This window comes from Salvelinus fontinalis, unplaced genomic scaffold (genome assembly GCF_029448725.1).
Source record: "Salvelinus fontinalis isolate EN_2023a unplaced genomic scaffold, ASM2944872v1 scaffold_0491, whole genome shotgun sequence".
Classification (NCBI taxonomy): Eukaryota; Metazoa; Chordata; class Actinopteri; order Salmoniformes; family Salmonidae; genus Salvelinus; species Salvelinus fontinalis.
In genome coordinates, this window is record NW_026600700.1 from 94,559 (window position 1) to 117,626 (window position 23,068).

General features: G+C 43.5%; 1 protein-coding gene across 1 annotated transcript; it reads right to left on the bottom strand.

Annotated features, from left to right (window-relative positions):
* Positions 1–282: 282 nt before the first annotated feature.
* Positions 283–10,072, bottom strand: LOC129846253 (iroquois-class homeodomain protein irx-4-like). Its single transcript, XM_055914262.1, is given in 5 exon segments — positions 283–1,345; positions 2,324–2,649; positions 5,282–5,388; positions 8,906–9,157; positions 9,708–10,072. Coding segments are annotated over 5 exon segments (1,401 nt in total). The 5' UTR covers positions 9,753–10,072; the 3' UTR covers positions 283–674.
* Positions 10,073–23,068: the final 12,996 nt, after the last annotated feature.

Below are 23,068 nucleotides of genomic sequence, written 5' to 3' on the forward strand. Positions count from 1 at the left end.
GCTTGAATTCTGCGTGTTTGAAGAAATAGGTCCTTGTGAATAGGCCTATAAAGCAACTCTTGCCAGAAAGATATGGTAAACATTGTATTTCTCTAATTCGGGCGATCTCAACGGCGACAAAAGCAAATAAAAATATAGGATAAGCTAAAGACAAGGCAATGAAGACAAAGATAATTTTGTTATCACAAATTCTAAAACGTTATAGGCTATAATTTCAGCTCATTGGACAGCGACCAGCATTGACGCAATCTGAACACAATCTCATCAGAAACCGACGTTTTATTTGGGAACAAACTTGAAACACACTCCTTCAATTTTAGGAGAACTGGTGATTTGTGACTTTTTTCCTTTCATCAGTGATACTCACAAACCATCGATTAATGACGGCTGCTTTTTAAAGAATGTTTAATAGAAATGATTAACATCTGCATGCTATAAGAAAAAGAATAATGTAAAAAAAAAACATATTTCTAATGTTAAGTGTCAGTTATACATTTAGATACATTAGATTGGAGGCAGGCCTACGTGCTTTTTTAACGAAATAGCAATACGCTCAAAAGAATCCCGTTTGGAAGTTTCACCAGTGAAATGCCAATATTATTACAGAAATATATCCTTGCAACCAAAAAAAAAGTCGCCCCCACAGAAGAATAAACTAAAGCAGGTTTGGTGTGTTAAGAGCAGAAGTGTTTGTTGACAGTTTTAGAGAAAGTCATATTGTCCTTCGTGGAGTCTTGGTGCTGCAGAGACGGAAGTCCTTTGACGCTCCCAACAGGACGTTCCAGAGCGCCGGTCTCTAGTATCGAACCCTTGGTGGTCGTAGTCCACGACACCGTGGTGTTGGTCAGGGCCTGGTTCAAAGTACTGTGCCTGAACAACGGGTCGTGGAAAACCCCATCCACCCAGTTTCTGAGAGTTGTAACGGGAGAGTCCTGCCGTCTGTCTAGAACCGTGATAGGGGAGGGGGCGGCCGGAGAGGCGGGCAGGCCCGGCTGAGGCTGACACCTCAACATACAGGACGGGTACTCCGCCTGGTTCAGAGACGTGGCCGTCTGAGCCAACGACCAAATCCGTGGTTTGCCGTCCAGTATCTGTTGTTGGTAGCAAGCTTTCCCCTGCCGCCTGTCGCAGCCCTCTGGTGAGGTTTTACTGAGCTGCTGCTCCCCGCCCAGGGACACGGGTATGCTGATCTTTAAAGATGTGTCCTTCAGATGGTCGTTGGGACAGTCAGTGGTCGTCATGTGAGTGTTCATGAGGTACCGGTGTTTGAGCTCGCACTCCGAGCTCTCTGATTCTATCATGTCGAAGTCGTCCAGGTCACTCAGCGCGAGATCCTTATCTTTCTCTGGAAATGAACAGACACGAGACATCAGCGATAAGACGGGAATACAAACTGTAATGAAAGTATCACTGTCAAATATCATTGAAGCATTTAGCATCACATTATTGCAACGGGCTTAGGCCTATCAGATGTGCCTAGTCAAAGACGTTGAGGTAGATGTCCATGCACTTTCATAGCACTTTACATCACAGCAGAATAAATGGGGAATAACATTGTAACATTGTGGTAACTAGATGTATGTGTATCTTGTGCATACAAGCTTTTGAGTTCACTTTTTGATGTATCTAAAAAAAACATCCTAAAGCAGCCCGAAGTTGTTTCATTTCCATTAGGCCATTAGGCCATTTCCATGATGCATTTAGGTTCATACTTCCTCTGGTAAAGGACTATTCCACTGGTAATGTGTTGCATAAACTCTGGTAAAGGACTATTCCACTGGTAATGTGTTGCATAAACTCTGGTAAAGGACTATTCCACTGGTAATGTGTTGCATAAACTCTGGTAAAGGACTATTCCACTGGTAATGTGTTGCATAAACTCTGGTAAAGGACTATTCCACTGGTAATGTGTTGCATAAACTCTGGTAAAGGACTATTCCACTGGTAATGTGTTGCATAAACTCTGGTAAAGGACTATTCCACTGGTAATGTGTTGCATAAACTGCAGCAGGTAGCCTAGTGGTTAGAGCGTTGGGCCAGTAACCGAAAGGTTGCTAGATTGAATCCCCGAGCTGACAAGGTAAATATCTGTCATTCTGCCCCTGAACAAGGCAGTTAACCCACTGATCCTAGGCCGTCATTGTAAATAAGAATTTGTTCCTCACTGACTTGCCTAGTTAAAAATAAAATTAAAGAACCAGAACTGTTAACCTGTTAATGTGTTATATAAAGAACCAGGACTATTCACCTGTTAGTGTGTTATATAAAGAACCAGGACTATTCACCTGTTAGTGTGTTATATAAAGAACCAGGACTAGAACACTGTTAATTTGTTACATAAAGAACCTGGACTGACCATCATCGTTCTCCTCCTGAGACGCCTCATCATCCTCATCATATCTCTTCTCATCAGAACACTTGTTCCTCGGAGGCCACGTCATCTTGTTCTCCTTCTTCAGCCTCCTCCTGGCGTTGGCGAACCAGGTGGACACCTGCGTCAGGGTCATCTTAGTAATGATGGCCAACATGATCTTCTCTCCCTTGGTGGGGTAGGGGTTCTTCCTGTGCTCCTGTAGCCAGGCCTTCAGCGTGCTGGTCGTCTCCCGGGTGGCGTTCTTCCTCCTGGTCCCTCCGTCCATACAGCCATATCTAGTAGTGAAGATGTAGAGTTATAACAGTGTCTCTTTGTAACAGTAGGCCTATATATCTATATACAGGGTCCTGTAGCAGAAGAGAGGTAAGATAACCACTCCTTGTGTCCCGTCCATTAGAAATGCATAGTGTTGATTCATCCAGCAGTACACTGCAGCCCAACACACCTAAGGGGAGCTTTTACAAATGAATAATGTCCCTATATGAGTGAGCTCCAGCCCTGCTAGGTGAGTAAACACAGGACAGCGCTAGGCTAGCTGTCTCTCCATCCAGAAGACTGACTGCTAGGTGAGTAAACACAGAGCACCGCTAGGCTAGCTGTCTCTCCATCCAGAAGACTGACTGCTAGGTGAGTAAACACAGAGCACCGCTAGGCTAGCTGTCTCTCCATCCAGAAGACTGACTGCTAGGTGAGTAAACACAGAGCACCGCTAGGCTAGCTGTCTCTCCATCCAGAATACTGACTGCTAGGTGAATAAACACAGAGCACCGCTAGGCTAGCTGTCTCTCCATCCAGAATACTGACTGCTAGGTGAATAAACACAGAGCACCGCTAGGCTAGCTGTCTCTTCATCCAGAAGACTGACTGCTAGGTGAGTAAACACAGGACAGCGCTAGGCTAGCTGTCTCTCCATCCAGAAGACTGACTGTTAGGTGAGTAAACACAGAGCACCGCTAGGCTAGCTGTCTCTCCATCCAGAAGACTGACTGTTAGGTGAGTAAACACAGGACAGTGCTAGGCTAGCTGTCTCTCCATCCAGAAGACTGACTGCTAGGTGAGTAAACACAGAGCACCGCTAGGCTAGCTGTCTCTCCATCCAGAAGACTGACTGTTAGGTGAGTAAACACAGAGCACCGCTAGGCTAGCTGTCTCTCCATCCAGAAGACTGACTGCTAGGTGAATAAACACAGAGCACCGCTAGGCTAGCTGTCTCTCCATCCAGAAGACTGACTGCTAGGTGAGTAAACACAGAGCACCACTAAGCTAGCTGTCTCTCCATCCAGAAGACTGACTGCTAGGTGAGTAAACACAGAGCACCACTAAGCTAGCTGTCTCTCCATCCAGAAGACTGACTGCTAGGTGAGTAAACACAGAGCACCACTAAGCTAGCTGTCTCTCCATCCAGAAGACTGACTGCTAGGTGAGTAAACACAGAGTGCTGCTAAGCTAGCTGTCTCTCCATCCAGAAGACTGGGGCAAGCAGACTGGAGAATTGTCTGATTGAGTGTAATGATGCAGCCCCTGGTGAAAGGGCCTTAAGCATTAGTGTAATATTCAGCACTCTGTGTCCTCCTGGAGGCTAAGCCCAGGGATATAACCATGTCCGACTCCTCTAGTGGAGTTCATGGAAGCCTATTATACACTTCAATAAGAACAGTTTCAAGTTTGGCAACTCATCAACTAATCCTATGAATTTGACCAGGCATGTTATTCCCAGACCATTTGGAAGCCAGTACTGTAACAGACAGAGCGTTTTCTAATAGTTGTTAACTTAGAGGTAAGGTGACTTATGTCAGTGAACACACATATGAAGGATTGGGAAATGGGCTACCATTTGACAGAATATAATTATGTGTGTATTGTTGCTAATTCATATTGGTACTGTGCAGAGTAGGATCACACAGATAATACAACATATTACATTACCCCTATATTATTACTATGAATGTTATTACTATCATCATTATTATTATGAATGTTATTATTATGAATGTTATTATTATGAATGTTATTATTATGAATGTTATTATTATCATCATTATTATTATGAATGTTATTATTATCATCATTATTATTATGAATGTTATTACTATGAATGTTATTATTATGAATGTTATTAATATGAATGTTATTATTATTAATATTATTATTATGAATGTTATTACTATCATCATTATTATTATGATCATTATTATTATGAATGTTATTATTATGAATGTTATTATTATGAATGTTATTATTATGAATGTTATTATTATGAATGTTATTATTATGAATGTTATTACTATCATCATTATTATTATGAATGTTATTATTATGAATGTTATTATTATGAATGTTATTATTATGAATGTTATTATTATGAATGTTATTACTATGAATGTTATTATTATGAATGTTATTACTATCATCATTATTATTATGAATGTTATTATTATGAATGTTATTACTATCATCATTATTACTATGAATGTTATTATTATGAATGTTATTATTATGAATGTTATTACTATCATCATTATTATTATGAATGTTATTATTATGAATGTTATTATTATGAATGTTATTACTATCATCATTATTATTATGAATGTTATTATTATGAATGTTATTACTATCATCATTATTATTATTATTATTATTAATAATTGGATTATTATTATTATCATTGTTATTATTATTACTGTTATCATTATTGTTATTATTATGATTATGACTATTATGGTGAATCTTATGATTATAATATTAATATGTTAACCATACCTGTCATATTAGTACTGTGCAGAGGACGGTCATAGGGGTAGTCCACTATTATTATTATCATAGTAACCATACCTGTCGTATTGATAATGTCCCAGAGTGGGGTCAATGGGTTGTCCACTATTATTATTATGATAGTAACCATACCTGTCGTATTGATAATGTCCCAGAGTGGGGTCAATGGGGTAGTAAGCTGCAGCCTGGGTAATCCCTGCATGCGCGGGCGCTGTTGCATCTTTGGTATCGAATGTCCCCTGCAACAAGACAGACTGTCAGTCAGGAAAACGTGACACTATTGACATTAATGGACTGTTATACTTATATATATAACATATATATATAACAACATGTATACTGTTTCTTATTAACATGTATACTGTTTCTTAATAACGTGTATACTGTTTCTTAATAACATGTGTACTGTTTCTTAATAACATGTATACTGTTTCTTAATAACATGTATACTGTTTCTTATTAACATGTATACTGTTTCTTAATAACATGTATACTGTTTCTTAATAACATGTATACTGTTTCTTAATAACATGTATACTGTTTCTTATTAACATGTATACTGTTTCTTAATAACATGTATACTGTTTCTCATTAACATGTATACTGTTTCTTATTAACATGTATACTGTTTCTTATTAACATGTATACTGTTTCTTAATAACATGTATACTGTTTCTTAATAACATGTATACTGTTTCTTATTAACATGTATACTTTTTCTTAATAACATGTATACTGTTTTTTAATAATTTCACTCATAAAGTCTTGTGTTCCCATTTCAATACAAACACAATAACAGTAACTAAACATGTTGGTAAATAACAAAGTCAAGTTATATCTGTGTTATTCTAGGCATTCTAACTAATGAATACAGGGAAACAATGACAGAGACATAATCGAGCACACTGCAGTAGAAGTTGCAGAAACATTAAACAAATCCATTCTTAACATAGGTGGCATATTGCAGGTTACAGTGCATATTTTCACCTGACACTATCACTTGCCAAACTCAACTTTGTCATTAAAAGTTGCACTTGGCTATTCAGTCATTGTCTGCAGTTGTTTCACCGTGAAGACAGGTTTTGTGCATCAAGAAAAGTCAGACCGTGTGCGTAAAGCGGCGTCCTGTGACTTGAGACTATATGTTATATAGATACAGAGCTGTGACTGTAGGCTAAAGGCTATATAGACACAGCTCTGTGACTGTAGGCTACATGCTATAGATACAGCTCTGTGACTGTAGGCTAAAGGCTATATAGATACAGAGCTGTGACTGGAAGATATAGGCTATATAGATACAGCTCTGTGACTGTAGGCTAAAGGCTATATAGATACAGCTCTGTGACTGTAGGCTATAGGCTATATACAGTAGACACAGCTCTGTGACTGTAGGCTAAAGGCTATATAGATACAGCTCTGTGACTGTAGGCTATAGGCTATATACAGTAGATACAGCTCTGTGACTGTAGGCTAAAGGCTATATAGATACAGCTCTGTGACTGTAGGCTAAAGGCTATATAGACACAGAGCTGTGACTGGAAGATATAGGCTATATAGATACAGCTCTGTGACTGTAGGCTAAATGCTATATAGATACAGCTCTGTGACTGTAGGCTATAGGCTATATACAGTAGATACAGCTCTGTGACTGTAGGCTAAAGGCTATATACAGTAGATACAGCTCTGTGACTGTAGGCTATAGGCTATATACAGTAGATACAGCTCTGTGACTGTAGGCTAAAGGCTATATAGATACAGCTCTGTGACTGTAGGCTAAAGGCTATATAGATACAGAGCTGTGACTGGAAGATATAGGCTATATAGATACAGCTCTGTGACTGTAGGCTAAAGGCTATATAGATACAGCTCTGTGACTGTAGGCTATAGGCTATATACAGTAGATACAGCTCTGTGACTGTAGGCTATAGGCTATATACAGTAGATACAGCTCTGTGACTGTAGGCTATAGGCTATATACAGTAGATACAGCTCTGTGACTGTAGGCTATAGGCTATATACAGTAGATACAGCTCTGTGACTGTAGGCTATAGGCTATGTACAGTAGATACAGCTCTGTGACTGTAGGCTAAAGGCTATATAGATACAGCTCTGTGACTGTAGGCTAAAGGCTATATAGATACAGAGCTGTGACTGGAAGATATAGGCTATATAGATACAGAGCTGTGACTGTAGGCTATAGGCTATATAGATACAGAGCTGTGACTGGAAGATATAGGCTATATAGATACAGCTCTGTGACTGTAGGCTAAAGGCTATATAGATACAGCTCTGTGACTGTAGGCTAAAGGCTATATAGACACAGCTCTGTGACTGTAGGCTAAAGGCTATATAGATACAGCTCTGTGACTGTAGGCTAAAGGCTATCTAGACACAGCTCTGTGACTGTAGGCTAAAGGCTATATAGACACAGAGCTGTGACTGGAAGATATAGGCTATATAGATACAGCTCTGTGACTGTAGGCTAAAGGCTATCTAGACACAGCTCTGTGACTGTAGGCTAAAGGCTATATAGATACAGCTCTGTGACTGGAAGATATAGGCTATATAGACACAGCTCTGTGACTGGAAGATATAGGCTATATAGATACAGCTCTGTGACTGTAGGCTAAAGGCTATATAGATACAGCTCTGTGACTGTAGGCTACAGGCTATATAGATACAGCTCTGTGACTGTAGGCTATAGGCTATATAGATACAGCTCTGTGACTGTAGGCTATATGCTATATACAGTAGACACAGCTCTGTGACTATAGGCTAAATGCTATATAGATGCAGCTCTGTGACTGTAGGCTACATGCTATATAGACACAGCTCTGTGACTGTAGGCTACATGCTATATAGATGCAGCTCTGTGACTGTAGGCTACATGCTATATAGATGCAGCTCTGTGACTGTAGGCTACATGCTATATAGATGCAGCTCTGTGACTGTAGGCTACATGCTATATAGACACAGCTCTGTGACTGTAGGCTACATGCTATATAGATGCAGCTCTGTGACTGTAGGCTATAGGCTATAAAGATACAGCTCTGTGACTGTAGGCTACATGCTATATAGATGCAGCTCTGTGACTGTAGGCTACATGCTATAGATACAGCTCTGTGACTGTAGGCTATAGGCTATATAGACACAGCTCTGTGACTGTAGGCTATAGGCTATATAGATACAGCTCTGTGACTGTAGGCTAAAGGCTATATAGACACAGCTCTGTGACTGTAGGCTATAGGCTATATACAGTAGATACAGCTCTGTGACTATAGGCTATAGGCTATATAGATGCAGCTCTGTGACTGTAGGCTATAGGCTATATAGATGCAGCTCTGTGACTGTAGGCTACAGGCTATATAGATACAGAGCTGTGACTGTAGGCTATAGGCTATATAGATACAGCTCTGTGACTGTAGGCTAAAGGCTATATAACCACAGCTCTGTGACTGTAGGCTACATGCTATATAGATACAGCTCTGTGACTGTAGGCTACATTCTATATAGATGCAGCTCTGTGACTGTAGGCTATAGGCTATATAGACACAGCTCTGTGACTGTAGGCTACATGCTATATAGATGCAGCTCTGTGACTGTAGGCTATAGGCTATATAGACACAGCTCTGTGACTGTAGGCTACATGCTATATAGATGCAGCTCTGTGACTGTAGGCTACATGCTATACATACAGCGTCACTGCCATAGAGAGATGAGTAGTATTATTATGATACTATATTATAGGAACCATACCAGCGAGTAGAAAGCGGACGCGTCGGTTCCATAAGTAATGTAATTTCCATAGCCTTGACTCCCGGGGTACGGGTTCCCATACACCCCCAGAGCAGCTGCGGAGCTCAACTCGTGCCTGGCGGTGGCCAACAACCGGCTCTCGTACACTGGGCAGTAGACCGGCGTCTGAGCGGAGGCTGTCACCCTGGAGTCAGCGATGCTTCTGCCGCTTGACTCGCAGCAAGTTGTCAAAGAGTTGGATGTCATGAGGAACTGAAAAGCAAGAAAATAACAATTTATTTACAACGCACAGTGGGATTTAAAAAAAAAAAATAGAATACCGTGAATTAGTAGTATTGATTAGGCTAATTGTAAAACAACACTTTATAATTATGTAACATTTTTCCAGAATCCCCAAATGCGTTTTCCCAAAAGACGTGTTATGGATGATTGCCAAAAAGCCACCAGTTGGATAATCTATCCAGTCCCGGACACAACAGCACCGCACGTCCACAAAACACGTCGGCATGCGGGATATCAGATGGAAAACAGACGTTCCGAGGCTATTATCTGGTAGAAATCAGTTCACCATAGGTCGGACTGCGTGTGGTTCGGGTTACCCTCCTTACCTTTACCGTTCAAAGAGCAGGTATCACGAGCCATTTACGGTAACATAATACAATTCCGATACAGTGCATTAAGATACAATGCTGTCTCCTTTCTTGTTGAAAGTGAATCACATGATCAACATTTAATCAAAATAAGAATCAATAGTGATGAAATCTGACCGAATATTCAGTTGATACGCGAGAAGGTAACTTACTTGTGGTGCAGAGGAGTAGGGATATCCGAATTGTGGATATGACATTGTAGAGAGGTCCCACTATCCGGAGATAAAGCGAGCCTGCCGGTCTCCTCGCTATAGTAACGTAGCCTTGCACTGTTTCAATGTACCAATTGATAGGTAAGTACAGGCAGTAGGCAGGAGGCTTATAGGGCGAGCCACACTACCATGTTTCATTTGTTCAAATGCCCCCAAAACGACTCTCCAAAATGCGCCCTCTCTTTTCCCCTGGTCTTTTTAACTCTTACAATCTGCAAATGAATTAAGACAGTGAAATATATTTGTCCAGACGGATGACTTTGATGTCAGAAATACATATTTTTGCTTTGTTAAAAGCAGTAGTATAAAACACCTCAGCCCTGACGCCGGTTGTTTTAAACAGCAGTGCCTCTGACGTCAGCAGAAACCCACTCGGTGTCTAGACTGTAACTTCAAGATGCATTTCTGGGGATAAACATCGAACAGGGAGCGGGACAAAGACTTTGCGATTTCATCGGATTGCAATTCAATGAATCAATGAAGCCATGATATGAATATGCCGTTCCTTATCTCGATGTCGATCTAATAGGAGCAATTTAACATGTGAAACAGGAGGAACACGTTAGATTGTAATTATAATTACTCCCGTTAGTACTTATATAGTCCGTTAATGAACATATACATATGGAGACTATTTCAATGTGGATAGTTCATAAAACAAACACGGGAGATTTGTAGTATTTTAACAGCTTTGCCAATAATACACATATGCTGAACTTTAAAGTGTTATTTGATCTCATCATGGCCCCATCTTCACTTGGTTCCCTTGAGATTTGGTCATTATTTGGTCAACACCAATTAACATTGATTTCGATAAATGCCACTGCAATTACGTTCAACTTCATCTTCATAAAACGATTACATTTCTGAAGATAAAAATTATGTTGTATCACAGTTTCAGAATTTCCCTCTCGTGTTTTTCTCCTCTTGGCAAAATGACAGAGTCCGAGTTTGCTCTCCGTTAATTTCCCAGTTTAAAGCTGGAAGTCGTTTCTTCAATAACTTTAATGTGTGGAGTGTCAGAGGGCTGGGGGTGTGATGTGGGTCTGGGCCTACTTTAAGGTCTTCTCTGGGGCCGGGGTGGGTCTTCTCTGGGGCCGGGGTGGGTCTTCTCTGGGACCGGGGTGGGTCTTCTCTGGGGCCGGGGTGGGTCTTCTCTGGGGCCGGGGTGGGTCTTCTCTGGGGCCGGGGTGGGTCTTCTCTGGGGCCGGGGTGGGTCTTCTCTGGGACCGGGGTGGGTCTTCTCTGGGGCCGGGGTGGGTCTGGGTCTCAGCTGGGTGGGGCAGAGACGGGTTCCACGGTGTGCTGACTTGCTTAGAGAAGCCTGGGTTCATGAATAGCCCGGGGGTCACACACAAATTAATGATGATGTTCTCCTCTGTTCCCAGCTGGAACGCCAAGCCCTGGGTGACAGCTCGAGGAGGGTGATGGATGGCTACCTCGAGACCCACCAACACAATATCACAGGCTCCCACAGCATAATTACCGCACATCTACAGATGAAAGAACCTGTGCTCAAATTAAGTTAAAACTGTATGAGGCAAGTTTCTTGTAGAGTTTATAAACAGAGTGTTCTGTCGATCAATTGAATTAGTGTGACACCTCAGACCAAAACAGTCACATTTAACATTTACCGGGAACATGAGCGCCAGGTCAGAGGACGATACCGACCTGACAGGACTTTTCATTTGCATTAAACTGGAAATGACACCAGAAGCCAGACTTAATTATTCAAACTTAATTATTCAATTATCATTATTCAAACTTTTTGTGTGCGTTTAATAAAAAAACAAAGACATTGTTCAAATATATTGCAAAATAGATTTTAATCTCAACGAAATCAACTGGATAAAACAAGCCAAGGCTAAATCCATTTTAATCTCAACGAAATCAACTGGATAAAACAAGCCAAGGCTAAATCCATTTTAAACTAAATATTGAGCTGTAGGTCGTTCTTGTTTTGGGGCAAATTATACATCACTTGGTTTTGACAAGATGTTTCCTTTGATTTGAGAAACTGGAGGTATTCACGCACGCACGCACACACTCACACACACACACACACACACACACACACACACACACACACACACACACACACACACACACACACACACACACACACACACACACACACACACACACACACACACACACACACACACACACACACACACACACACACACACACACACACACACCTGGGGGTTCTTTCAAATTAATCTACCTTTGCCCTCATTGATATTTTAGTTTTCCAATTTTTTATTACGAATAATGACATCTAAAACTGACCTCGTGTTTTTGATTTCATAACCCATACTGTTTGTCTGGTTATTAATGTAAAATCTATTTAACCACTTTAGATCATCTAAAACTTGGGCTTTGCAGTACTCATGTGTTGCACAATGGAAAAGACAGGGCCGTTTGATGGACGTGTGCAGTAAACTGTATTGTCCAGGTGGCCTCTCCGTATCCATTTTCATTATTCTGCTTGTGTTATCACGTCCCTATGAAATATTTAGATGACCCAGTGTAATGCTTTTAGATCGAAACGAAGGCTGCTCAAAGGTTCATTCTGGTTTAGCGTTTAAAAAAAGAGAGCCCTCTTCTGTGACAGACGGCGTCCATTTAATGTAGAGCGGTATGTGATTGTTATGAAGTGGACTTTAACGTACAACAATATGGTAACAGGCCTATTGGATGTGAGGTTGGTTGGCAGTAGTTCATTGGAGTTTAAATGTAAATGATAATAGATCATTATCTATCCGTCTTATCATAAAGTGAATAATGGCTTTAATCTTACTATATAAATGAAGACAAATGCACGTATCTTATTCAGACAGCATCACTCATGACTCGCATTAATCACCTGAACTGCCCTGGAAGTAATGGATTAGCGTTTATACTGCGTGTCATATCTGTTTCACTTTAAAATAAAACAATGCATAGAAATAACATGTCAGAATATTTATCTGCAAGTTTGCGATGTTTCTGAGGGGGGGAAACGTTTATTTTTTGTCAACTTGAACTCATGCTCTTATAAATGTATGCATTTGAGTGGATAGGTCTGTATATCCCGAGAGAGTGGACCTATCGTTGCGCTACTGTAATAATTGTTGAGTCTTGTTAAATGCATCGTTAACTTGAGTTTCCAGTTTCTTTAACATTCAATTCATTAAGCTGTCACTTCATAATTTCTCTGGTTGATTAATGACGCAGCCAGAACACTGGGAGAGCAGTACAGGACAACCTCGCTTCAACATCACTTCCCACTACTGAGACTGGGAAACAATTTACACAATGTTCGTCTCGCCATGGCCGTGTCTGTATCATGGAGTTATTATACATATTCAACAAAATATACCAAGATGCTCCTTTTATGAGGATAGATTGCAATTTAACATTCGTATATTCTTCGGACCAATAAAGGTTAAATATTTAATTGGATCTCAATATGTCAATTAATCCAGACAGGCCACCGGTGGTACAAGTCAGGATTCGTTAGCCATCCATGTTCTGGAGACTTCGGGAGATGACGCGGAAAACCGGTCATTTGGGGCAACAGTTAGTGCTGTTCCTCTAAAAATTGGTTTGCGGATGCAGAAGCAGATGTGTGTAAGCATCTGGTTCCAGCTGAAGGTTGCGTGTTCGAATCCAGCTATAGAACGTTATTTTTTAATCCAGCGATAGAACGTTATATTTTAATCCAGCGATAGAACGTTATATTTTAATCCAGCGATAGAACGTTATATTTTAATCCAGCGATAGAACGTTATTTTTAATCCAGCGATAGAACGTTATATTTTAATCCAGCGATAGAACGTTATATTTTAATCCAGCGATAGAACGTTATATTTTAATCCAGCGATAGAACGTTATATTTTAATCCAGCGATAGAACGTTATTTTTTAATCCAGCGATAGAACGTTATATTTTAATCCAGCGATAGAACGTTATTTTTAATCCAGCGATAGAACGTTATTTTTAATCCAGCGATAGAACGTTTTATTTTAATCCAGCGATAGAACGTTATATTTTAATCCAGCGATAGAACGTTATATTTTAATCCAGCGATAGAGCGTTATATTTTAATCCAGCGATAGAACGTTATATTTTAATCCAGCGATAGAACGTTATATTTTAATCCAGCGATAGAACGTTATATTTTAATCCAGCGATAGAACGTTATATTTTAATCCAGCGATAGAACGTTATATTTTAATCCAGCGATAGAACGTTATATTTTAATCCAGCGATAGAACGTTATATTTTAATCCAGCGATTGAACGTTATTTTGTATATTTTTGTTTTAAGCCTATCTCAAACCTTAAATCTTACTTTATCCTTTGAGTTAATGCCTAACCTTAAGAATTGGGAGTAAATGCCTAAACGTATCATTGGATTGACACAGAGAAGTAACCAAACACTTCGAAATGTGATGTTTGGAACAACTTCGACATTTTATTAACATCTAATTCTGATGTGAGACTGAGAGCTTGTTGAATTAATCATGCATTGTAATGCAATACATGTATGCAACACAAAGTCTTCACTTGTATTGGTCTTGCAATGCAGGTGCTTCTACACCTGCATTGCTTGCTGTTTGGGGTTTTAGGCTGGGTTTCTGTACAGCACTTCGAGATATTAGCTGATGTACGAAGGGCTATATAAAATAAACTTGATTTGATTTGTACATGCATACACGTTTGAACAAGGGTATGTTATGACTCTGCTTTGGTGTAGAAACAACTGTATTTAACTGTAATGAATAAGATATTTGGTGTCTAATTTCACAGCAGTCCTATTGAGTTTGGAGCTGAGCTGCCTGTGCCTTACTGAAGTAGCAAGAGGTGTTGAGGGACTTCATACACATTCATTTAGTCAGTTTCAGTGGCTTGAGACCTAACTCCAATGTAAAGCTAAATGACTATTCTGAGACCTAACTCTAATGTAAAGCTAAATGACTATTCTGAGACCTAACTCTAATGTAAAGCTAAATGACTATTCTGAGACCTAACTCTAATGTAAAGCTAAATGACTATTCTGAGACCTAACTCTAATGTAAAGCTAAATGACTATTCTGAGACCTAACTCTAATGTAAAGCTAAATGACTATTCTGAGACCTAATTCTAATGTAAAGCTAAATGACTATTCTGAGACCTAATCCAAATGTAAAGCTAAATGACTGTTCTGAGACCTAACTCGAACATATGACTATATTTATGACGATGCAGAGCTGAATGTTAGAGGACAGGTGCAGTGGAAGGCTTGTACTCTGACAGTGCTAGTACTAACACCCTGCAGCTGGTCCCAGGCTGGCCTATGGTGGGGCTGTCTCTCTGCTGTCTCAGTGCTGCCTCACTGTTGTCTCATGGTCTCAGGTCTAACAGGCCTAACAGGTCTAACAGGCTATCCAAGGTTAGGCATTCTGCTTGTCTGGTAAAACATTAGCCTGTATAGTCTCTATGACCAAATGGAATATTGATGGAATATCGATCTAAATGTTACTATTTTATTTTACTGTCACAGTGCAGGTGTTTGATGCAGTTTTGATGGTGCAGTTTCTGATGGATTAAATGTAACTACTCAATCTCTAGATACAGTATAGGTATATACAATGTGCTAATGCATCAACGAAGCTTCTTCAAAAGCTACATATACCAATGGATCTTTCTCCTCTTCACACACACAGCAGGCATGTTGTCTGAATAGGACCCCTCAGCCCCCCAGGCTGACTGGTAAACTGTCCCCAAGCCTCAGCCCCCCCAGGCTGAGTGGTAAACTGTCCCCAAGCCTCAGCCCCCCAGGCTGACTGGTAAACTGGCCCCAAGCCTCAGCCCCCCAGGCTGACTGGTAAACTGGCCCCAAGACTCAGCCCCCCCAGGCTGACTGGTAAACTGTCCCCAAGCCTCAACCCCCCCAGGCTGACTGGTAAACTGGCCCCAAGACTCAGCCCCCCAGGCTGACTGGTAAACTGGCCCCAAGCCTCAGCCCCCCCAGGCTGACTGGTAAACTGTCCCCAAGCCTCAGCCCCCCAGGCTGACTGGTAAACTGTCCCCAAGCCTCAACCCCCCAAGCCTCAGCCCCCCAGGCTGACTGGTAAACTGGCCCCAAGCCTCAACCCCCCAGGCTGACTGGTAAACTGTCCCCAAGCCTCAGCCCCCCAGGCTGACTGGTAAACTGTCCCCAAGCCTCAGCCCCCCAGGCTGACTGGTAAACTGTCCCCAAGCCTCAGCCCCCCCAGGCTGACTGGTAAACTGTCCCCAAGCCTCAGCCCCCCAGGCTGACTGGTAAACTGTCCCCAAGCCTCAGCCCCCCAGGCTGACTGGTAAACTGGCCCCAAGCCTCAGCCCCCCAGGCTGACTGGTAAACTGTCCCCAAGCCTCAGCCCCCCAGGCTGACTGGTAAACTGGCCCCAAGCCTCAGCCCCCCAGGCTGACTGGTAAACTGTCCCCAAGCCTCAGCCCCCCCAGGCTGAGTGGTAAACTGTCCCCAAGCCTCAGCCCCCCAGGCTGACTGGTAAACTGTCCCCAAGCCTCAACCCCCAGGCTGACTGGTAAACTGTCCCCAAGCCTCAGCCCCCCAGGCTGACTGGTAAACTGTCCCCAAGCCTCAACCCCCCAAGCCTCAGCCCCCCAGGCTGACTGGTAAACTGGCCCCAAGCCTCAACCCCCCAGGCTGACTGGTAAACTGGCCCCAAGCCTCAACCCCCCAGGCTGACTGGTAAACTGGCCCCAAGCCTCAACCCCCCAGGTACTGAGGGGAAGAGGGGGGGGGGGTTGAATAGTGAGAGCTAGTGAGGGGAAGAGGGGGGTGGGGGGTTGAGTAGTGAGAGCTAGTGAGGGGAAGAGGGGGGAGTGAATAGTGAGAGCTAGTGAGGGGAAGAGGGGGGGTTGAATAGTGAGCGCTAGTGAGGGGAAGAGGGAGGGGGGGTTGAATAGTGAGAGCTAGTGAGGGGAAGAGGGAGGGGGGGTTGAATAGTGAGCGCTAGTGAGGGGAAGAGGGAGGGGGGGTTGAATAGTGAGCGCTAGTGAGGGGAAGAGGGAGGGGGGGTTGAATAGTGAGCGCTAGTGAGGGGAAGAGGGAGGGGGGGTTGAATAGTGAGAGCTAGTGAGGGGAAGAGGGGGGGGGATTGAATAGTGAGAACTAGTGAGGGGAAGAGGGGGGGGGGGTTGAATAGTGAGAGCTAGTGAGGGGAAGAGGGGGGGGATGAATAGTGAGAGCTAGTGAGGGGAAGGGTGGGTTGAATAGTGAGAGCTAGAGAGGGGAAGAGGGGGGGGTTGAATAGTGAGAGCTAGTGAGGGGAAGAGGGGGGGGTGAATAGTGAGAGCTAGAGAGGGGAAGAGGGGGGGGTTGAATAGTGAGAGCTAGTGAGGGGAAGGGGGGGTTGAATAGTGAGAGCTAGTGAGGGGAAGGGGGGGGGTTGAATAGTGAGAGCTAGTGAGGGGAAGAGGGGGGGGGGGAGGGTTGAACAGTGAGAGCTAGTGAGGGGAAGAGGGGGGTTTGAATAGTGAGAGCTAGTGAGGGGAAGAGGGGGGGGGTTGAATAGTGAGAGCTAGTGAGGGGAAGAGGGGGGGGGGTGAATAGTGAGAGCTAGTGAGGGGAAGAGGGAGGGGGATTGCATTAGTGAGAGGTAGTGAATGGAAGGGGGGGTTGAATAGTGAGAGGTAGTGAGGGGAAGAGGGGGGGGTGAATAGTGAGAGCTAGTGAGGGGAAGAGGGGGGGATTAGGGAAGCAGGCATCATGTAGGGGAGAATAGATAGGGAAGCAGGCATAATGTAGAGGATAAGAGGTAGGGAAGCAGGCATAATGTAGAGGATAAGAGATAGGGAAGCAGGCATCATGTAGAGGAGAAGAGATAGGGAAGCAGGCATAATGTAGAGGAGAAGAGGTAGGGAAGCAGGCATAATATAGAGGAGAATACATAGGGAAGCAGGCATAATGTAGAGGAGAAGAGATAGGGAAGCAGGCATAATGTAGAGGATAAGAGGTAGGGAAGCAGGCATAATGTAGAGGAGAAGAGATAGGGAAGCAGGTATAATGTAGAGGAGAAGAAATAGGGAAGCAGGCATAATGTAGAGGAGAAGAGATAGGGAAGCAGGCATAATGTAGAGGAGAAGAGGTAGTGAAGCAGGCATAATGTAGAGGAGAATAGATAGGGAAGCAGGTATAATGTAGAGGATAAGAGACAGGGAAGCAGACATAATGTAGAGGAGAATAGATAGGGAAGCAGGTATAATGTAGAGGAGAAGAGATAGGGAAGCAGGCATAATGTAGAGGAGAAGAGATAGGGAAGCAGGCATAATGTAGAGGAGAATAGATAGGGAAGCAGACATAATGTAGAGGAGAAGAGATAGGGAAGCATGCATAATGTAGAGGAGAAGAGATAGGGAAGCAGGCATAATGTTGAGGAGAAGAGATAGGGAAGCAGGCATAATGTAGAGGAGAATAGATAGGTAAGCAGGTATAATGTAGAGGAGAAGAGGTAGAGAAGCAGGTATAATGTAGAGGAGAAGAGGTAGAGAAGCAGGTATAATGTAGAGGAGAAGAGGTAGAGAAGCAGGTATCATGTATCCTCTATTGTCAGACTGTAAGGGGAGATGGCCGGTTGAAGAATTATATTCTGCCTCTAACTGCTCGTGGTACTGACTCGTTCCCTGGCTGCTTTTATGCAGAAATGACCAAACAGAGAGCTACAAAAAGAAACTACATGTTAATATATTAACATTTTAAATTTGTGATACTTTCAGGTCAAAATATTCAACTGCTTGGTTGTTCTCTGTCTCTGTGATTGAAGGAACTTGTGATTGGGTTTCCACATCATGCCTCCATCTCATGCTCAGGCCTATCCACTGTCAGAATAACATGGCTCTGTCATTAAAGCAGACCTTCTCCTGGTTTAGCGCTAAAATAAGATGCAGAATGAGACAATAAAGTACATTTGTGTTCAGTAGGTGCATTATGAATAAATAATTGTAAGTGCCTGGGCTACATCTCCTGGATAATCACAAACTCAGCCACTCACAGCGTATCTCCGCATTATGGGGCTGAACATGGAATCAGGCCTTCATCATGCTGCTAATGGAGAAACAGGCTGTCTGTCTGAGGCTCTATTTCAAGACAAAGGAACGAGAGGGAGACAGAGACTTTGTGTTCAGTCAGAGAGGCAGGGTTTAAAGTTGGACTGTACTGTAGATAGGAAGGTCTGTTCTGTCCTGTCTTGACCTGTACTCTCCTGCCGTGTCCGGTCCTGTACTCTCCTGTACTGTAGATAGGAAGGTTTTAGGTCTTGTCATGGCCCTGTTGTGGTCTGTCTGACATGATGGTTCTCCTGTGGTCTGTCTTTAATGATGGCCCTCCTGTGGTCTGTCTTTAATGATGGCCCTCCTGTGGTCTGTCTGACATGATGGTTCTCCTGTGGTCTGTCTTTAATGATGGTTCTCCTGTGGTCTGTCTTTAATGATGGCCCTCCTGTGGTCTGTCTGACATGATGGTTCTCCTGTGGTCTGTCTTTAATGATGGCCCTCCTGTGGTCTGTCTTTAATGATGGCCCTCCTTTGGTCTGTCTTTAATGATGGCCCTCCTGTGGTCTGTCTTTAATGATGGTTCTCCTGTGGTCTGTCTTTAAGGATGGCCCTCCTGTGGTCTGTCTGACATGATGGCCATGCTGTGGTCTGTCTAGTGATGGTAATGCTGTGGTCTGTCTAGTGATGGCCCTGCTGTGGTCTGTCTAGTGATGGCCCTGCTGTGGTCTGTCTAGTGATGGCTCTGCTGTGGTCAGTCTAGTGATGGCCCTGCTGTGGTCTGTCTAGTGATGGCCCTGCTGTGGTCTGTCTAGTGATGGCCCTGCTGTGGTCTGTCTAGTGATGGCCCTGCTGTGGTCTGTCTAGTGATGGCCCTGCTGTGGTCTGTCTAGTGAGGGCCCTGCTGTGGTCTGTCTAGTGATGGCCCTGCTGTGGTCTGTCTAGTGATGGCCCTGCTGTGGTCTGTCTAGTGATGGCCCTGCTGTGGTCTGTCTAGTGATGGCCCTGCTGTGGTCAGTCTACATTTACATTTTACATTTTAGTCATTTAGCAGACGCTCTTATCCAGAGCGACTTACAGTAGAGTGCATACATTTTATTACATTTAACATACTGAGACAAGGATATCCCTACCGGCCAAACCCTCCCTAACCCGGACGACGCTATGCCAATTGTGCGTCGCCCCGTGGACCTCCCGGTTGCGGCCGGCTGCGACAGAGCCTGGGCGCGAACCCAGCCCAGCCTGGGCGCGAACCCAGAGACTCTGGTGGCGCAGCTAGCACTGCGATGCAGTGCCCTAGACCACTGCGCCACCCGGAAGGTAGTCTAGTGATGGCCCTGCTGTGGTCAGTCTAGTGATGGTAATGCTGTGGTCTGTCTAGTGATGGCCCTGCTGTGGTCTGTCTAGTGATGGCCCTGCTGTGGTCTGTCTAGTGATGGCAATGCTGTGGTCTGTCTAGTGATGGCCCTGATGGGGTCTGTCTAGTGATGGCCCTGCTGTGGTCTGTCTAGTGATGGCCCTGCTGTGGTCTGTCTAGTGATTGCCCTGCTGTGGTCTGTCTAGTGATGGCCCTGCTGTGGTCTGTCTAGTGATGGCCCTGCTGTGGTCTGTCTAGTGATGGCCCTGCTGTGGTCTGTCTAGTGATGGCCCTGCTGTGGTCTGTCTAGTGATGGCCCTGCTGTGGTCTGTCTAGTGATGGCCCTGCTGTGGTCTGTCTAGTGATGGCCCTGCTGTGGTCTGTCTAGTGATGGCCCTGCTGTGGTCTGTCTAGTGATGGCCCTGCTGTGGTCTGTCTAGTGATGGCCCTGCTGTGGTCTGTCTAGTGATGGCCCTGCTTTGGTCTGTCTAGGGATGGCCCTGCTGTGGTCTGTCTAGTGATGGCCCTGCTGTGGTCTGTCTAGTGATGGCCCTGCTGTGGTCTGTCTAGTGATGGCCCTGCTGTGGTCTGTCTAGTGATGGCCCTGCTGTGGTCTGTCTAGTAATGGCCCTGCTGTGGTCTGTCTAGTGATGGCAGTTAGCGGACACTACTGGGGGCCTGGTGTGGGACAAGAAGATGTGATGGTAGGTTGACAGGTTTATTGTGATTCTGTGTGATGGTAGGTTGACAGGTTTATTGTGATTCTGTGTGATGGTAGGTTGACTGAGGAGGTTTATTGTGGTTCTGTGTGATGGTAGGTTGACTGAGGAGGTTTATTGTGATTCTGTGTGATGGTAGGTTGACTGAGGAGGTTTATTGTGATTCTGTGTGATGGTAGGTTGACTGGTTTATTGTGATTCTGTGTGATGGTAGGTTGACTGAGGAGGTTTATTGTGATTCTGTGTGATGGTAGGTTGACTGAGGAGGTTTATTGTGATTCTGTGTGATGGTAGGTTGACAGGTTTATTGTGATTCTGTGTGATGGTAGGTTGACTGAGGAGGTTTATTGTGGTTCTGTGTGATGGTAGGTTGACAGGTTTATTGTGATTCTGTGTGATGGTAGGTTGACAGGTTTATTGTGATTCTGTGTGCTGGTAGGTTGACAGGTTTATTGTGATTCTGTGTGATGGTAGGTTGACTGAGGAGGTTTATTGTGATTCTGTGTGATGGTAGGTTGACTGAAGAGGTTTATTGTGGTTCTGTGTGATGGTAGGTTGACTGAGGAGGTTTATTGTGGTTCTGTGTGATGGTAGGTTGACTGAGGAGGTTTATTGTGATTCTGTGTGATGGTAGGTTGACTGAGGAGGTTTATTGTGATTCTGTGTGATGGTAGGTTGACTGAGGAGGTTTATTGTGATTCTGTGTGATGGTAGGTTGACTGAGGAGGTTTATTGTGGTTCTGTGTGATGGTAGGTTGACAGGTTTGTTGTGATTCTGTGTGATGGTAGGTTGACTGAGGAGGTTTATTGTGGTTCTGTGTGATGGTAGGTTGACTGAGGAGGTTTATTGTGGTTCTGTGTGATGGTAGGTTGACTGGTTTATTGTGATTCTGTGTGATGGTAGGTTGACAGGTTTATTGTGATTCTGTGTGATGGTAGGTTGACAGGTTTGTTGTGATTCTGTGTGATGGTAGGTTGACAGGTTTATTGTGGTTCTGTGTGATGGTAGGTTGACTGAGGAGGTTTATTGTGATTCTGTGTGATGGTAGGTTGACTGGTTTATTGTGGTTCTGTGTGATGGTAGGTTGACTGAGGAGGTTTATTGTGATTCTGTGTGATGGTAGGTTGACTGAGGAGGTTTATTGTGATTCTGTGTGATGGTAGGTTGACTGAGGAGGTTTATTGTGATTCTGTGTGATGGTAGGTTGACTGAGGAGGTTTATTGTGATTCTGTGTGATGGTAGGTTGACAGGTTTATTGTGGTTCTGTGTGATGGTAGGTTGACAGGTTTATTGTGATTCTGTGTGATGGTAGGTTGACTGAGGAGGTTTATTGTGACTCTGTGTGATGGTAGGTTGACAGGTTTATTGTGGTTCTGTGTGATGGTAGGTTGACTGAGGAGGTTTATTGTGATTCTGTGTGATGGTAGGTTGACTGAGGAGGTTTATTGTGATTCTGTGTGATGGTAGGTTGACTGAGGAGGTTTATTGTGTTTCTGTGTGATGGTAGGTTGACAGGTTTATTGTGATTCTGTGTGATGGTAGGTTGACTGAGGAGGTTTATTGTGATTCTGTGTGATGGTAGGTTGACAGGTTTATTGTGGTTCTGTGTGATGGTAGGTTGACTGAGGAGGTTTATTGTGATTCTGTGTGATGGTAGGTTGACTGAGGAGGTTTATTGTGATTCTGTGTGATGGTAGGTTGACTGAAGAGGTTTATTGTGATTCTGTGTGATGGTAGGTTGACTGAGGAGGTTTATTGTGATTCTGTGTGATGGTAGGTTGACAGGTTTGTTGTGATTCTGTGTGATGGTAGGTTGACAGGTTTATTGTGATTCTGTGTGATGGTAGGTTGACTGAGGAGGTTTATTGTGGTTCTGTGTGATGGTAGGTTGACAGGTTTGTTGTGATTCTGTGTGATGGTAGGTTGACAGGTTTATTGTGATTCTGTGTGATGGTAGGTTGACTGAGGAGGTTTATTGTGATTCTGTGTGATGGTAGGTTGACTGAGGAGGTTTATTGTGATTCTGTGTGATGGTAGGTTGACTGAGGAGGTTTATTGTGATTCTGTGTGATGGTAGGTTGACTGAAGAGGTTTGTTGTGATTCTGTGTGATGGTAGGTTGACAGGTTTATTGTGGTTCTGTGTGATGGTAGGTTGACAGGTTTGTTGTGATTCTGTGTGATGGTCGGTTGACAGGTTT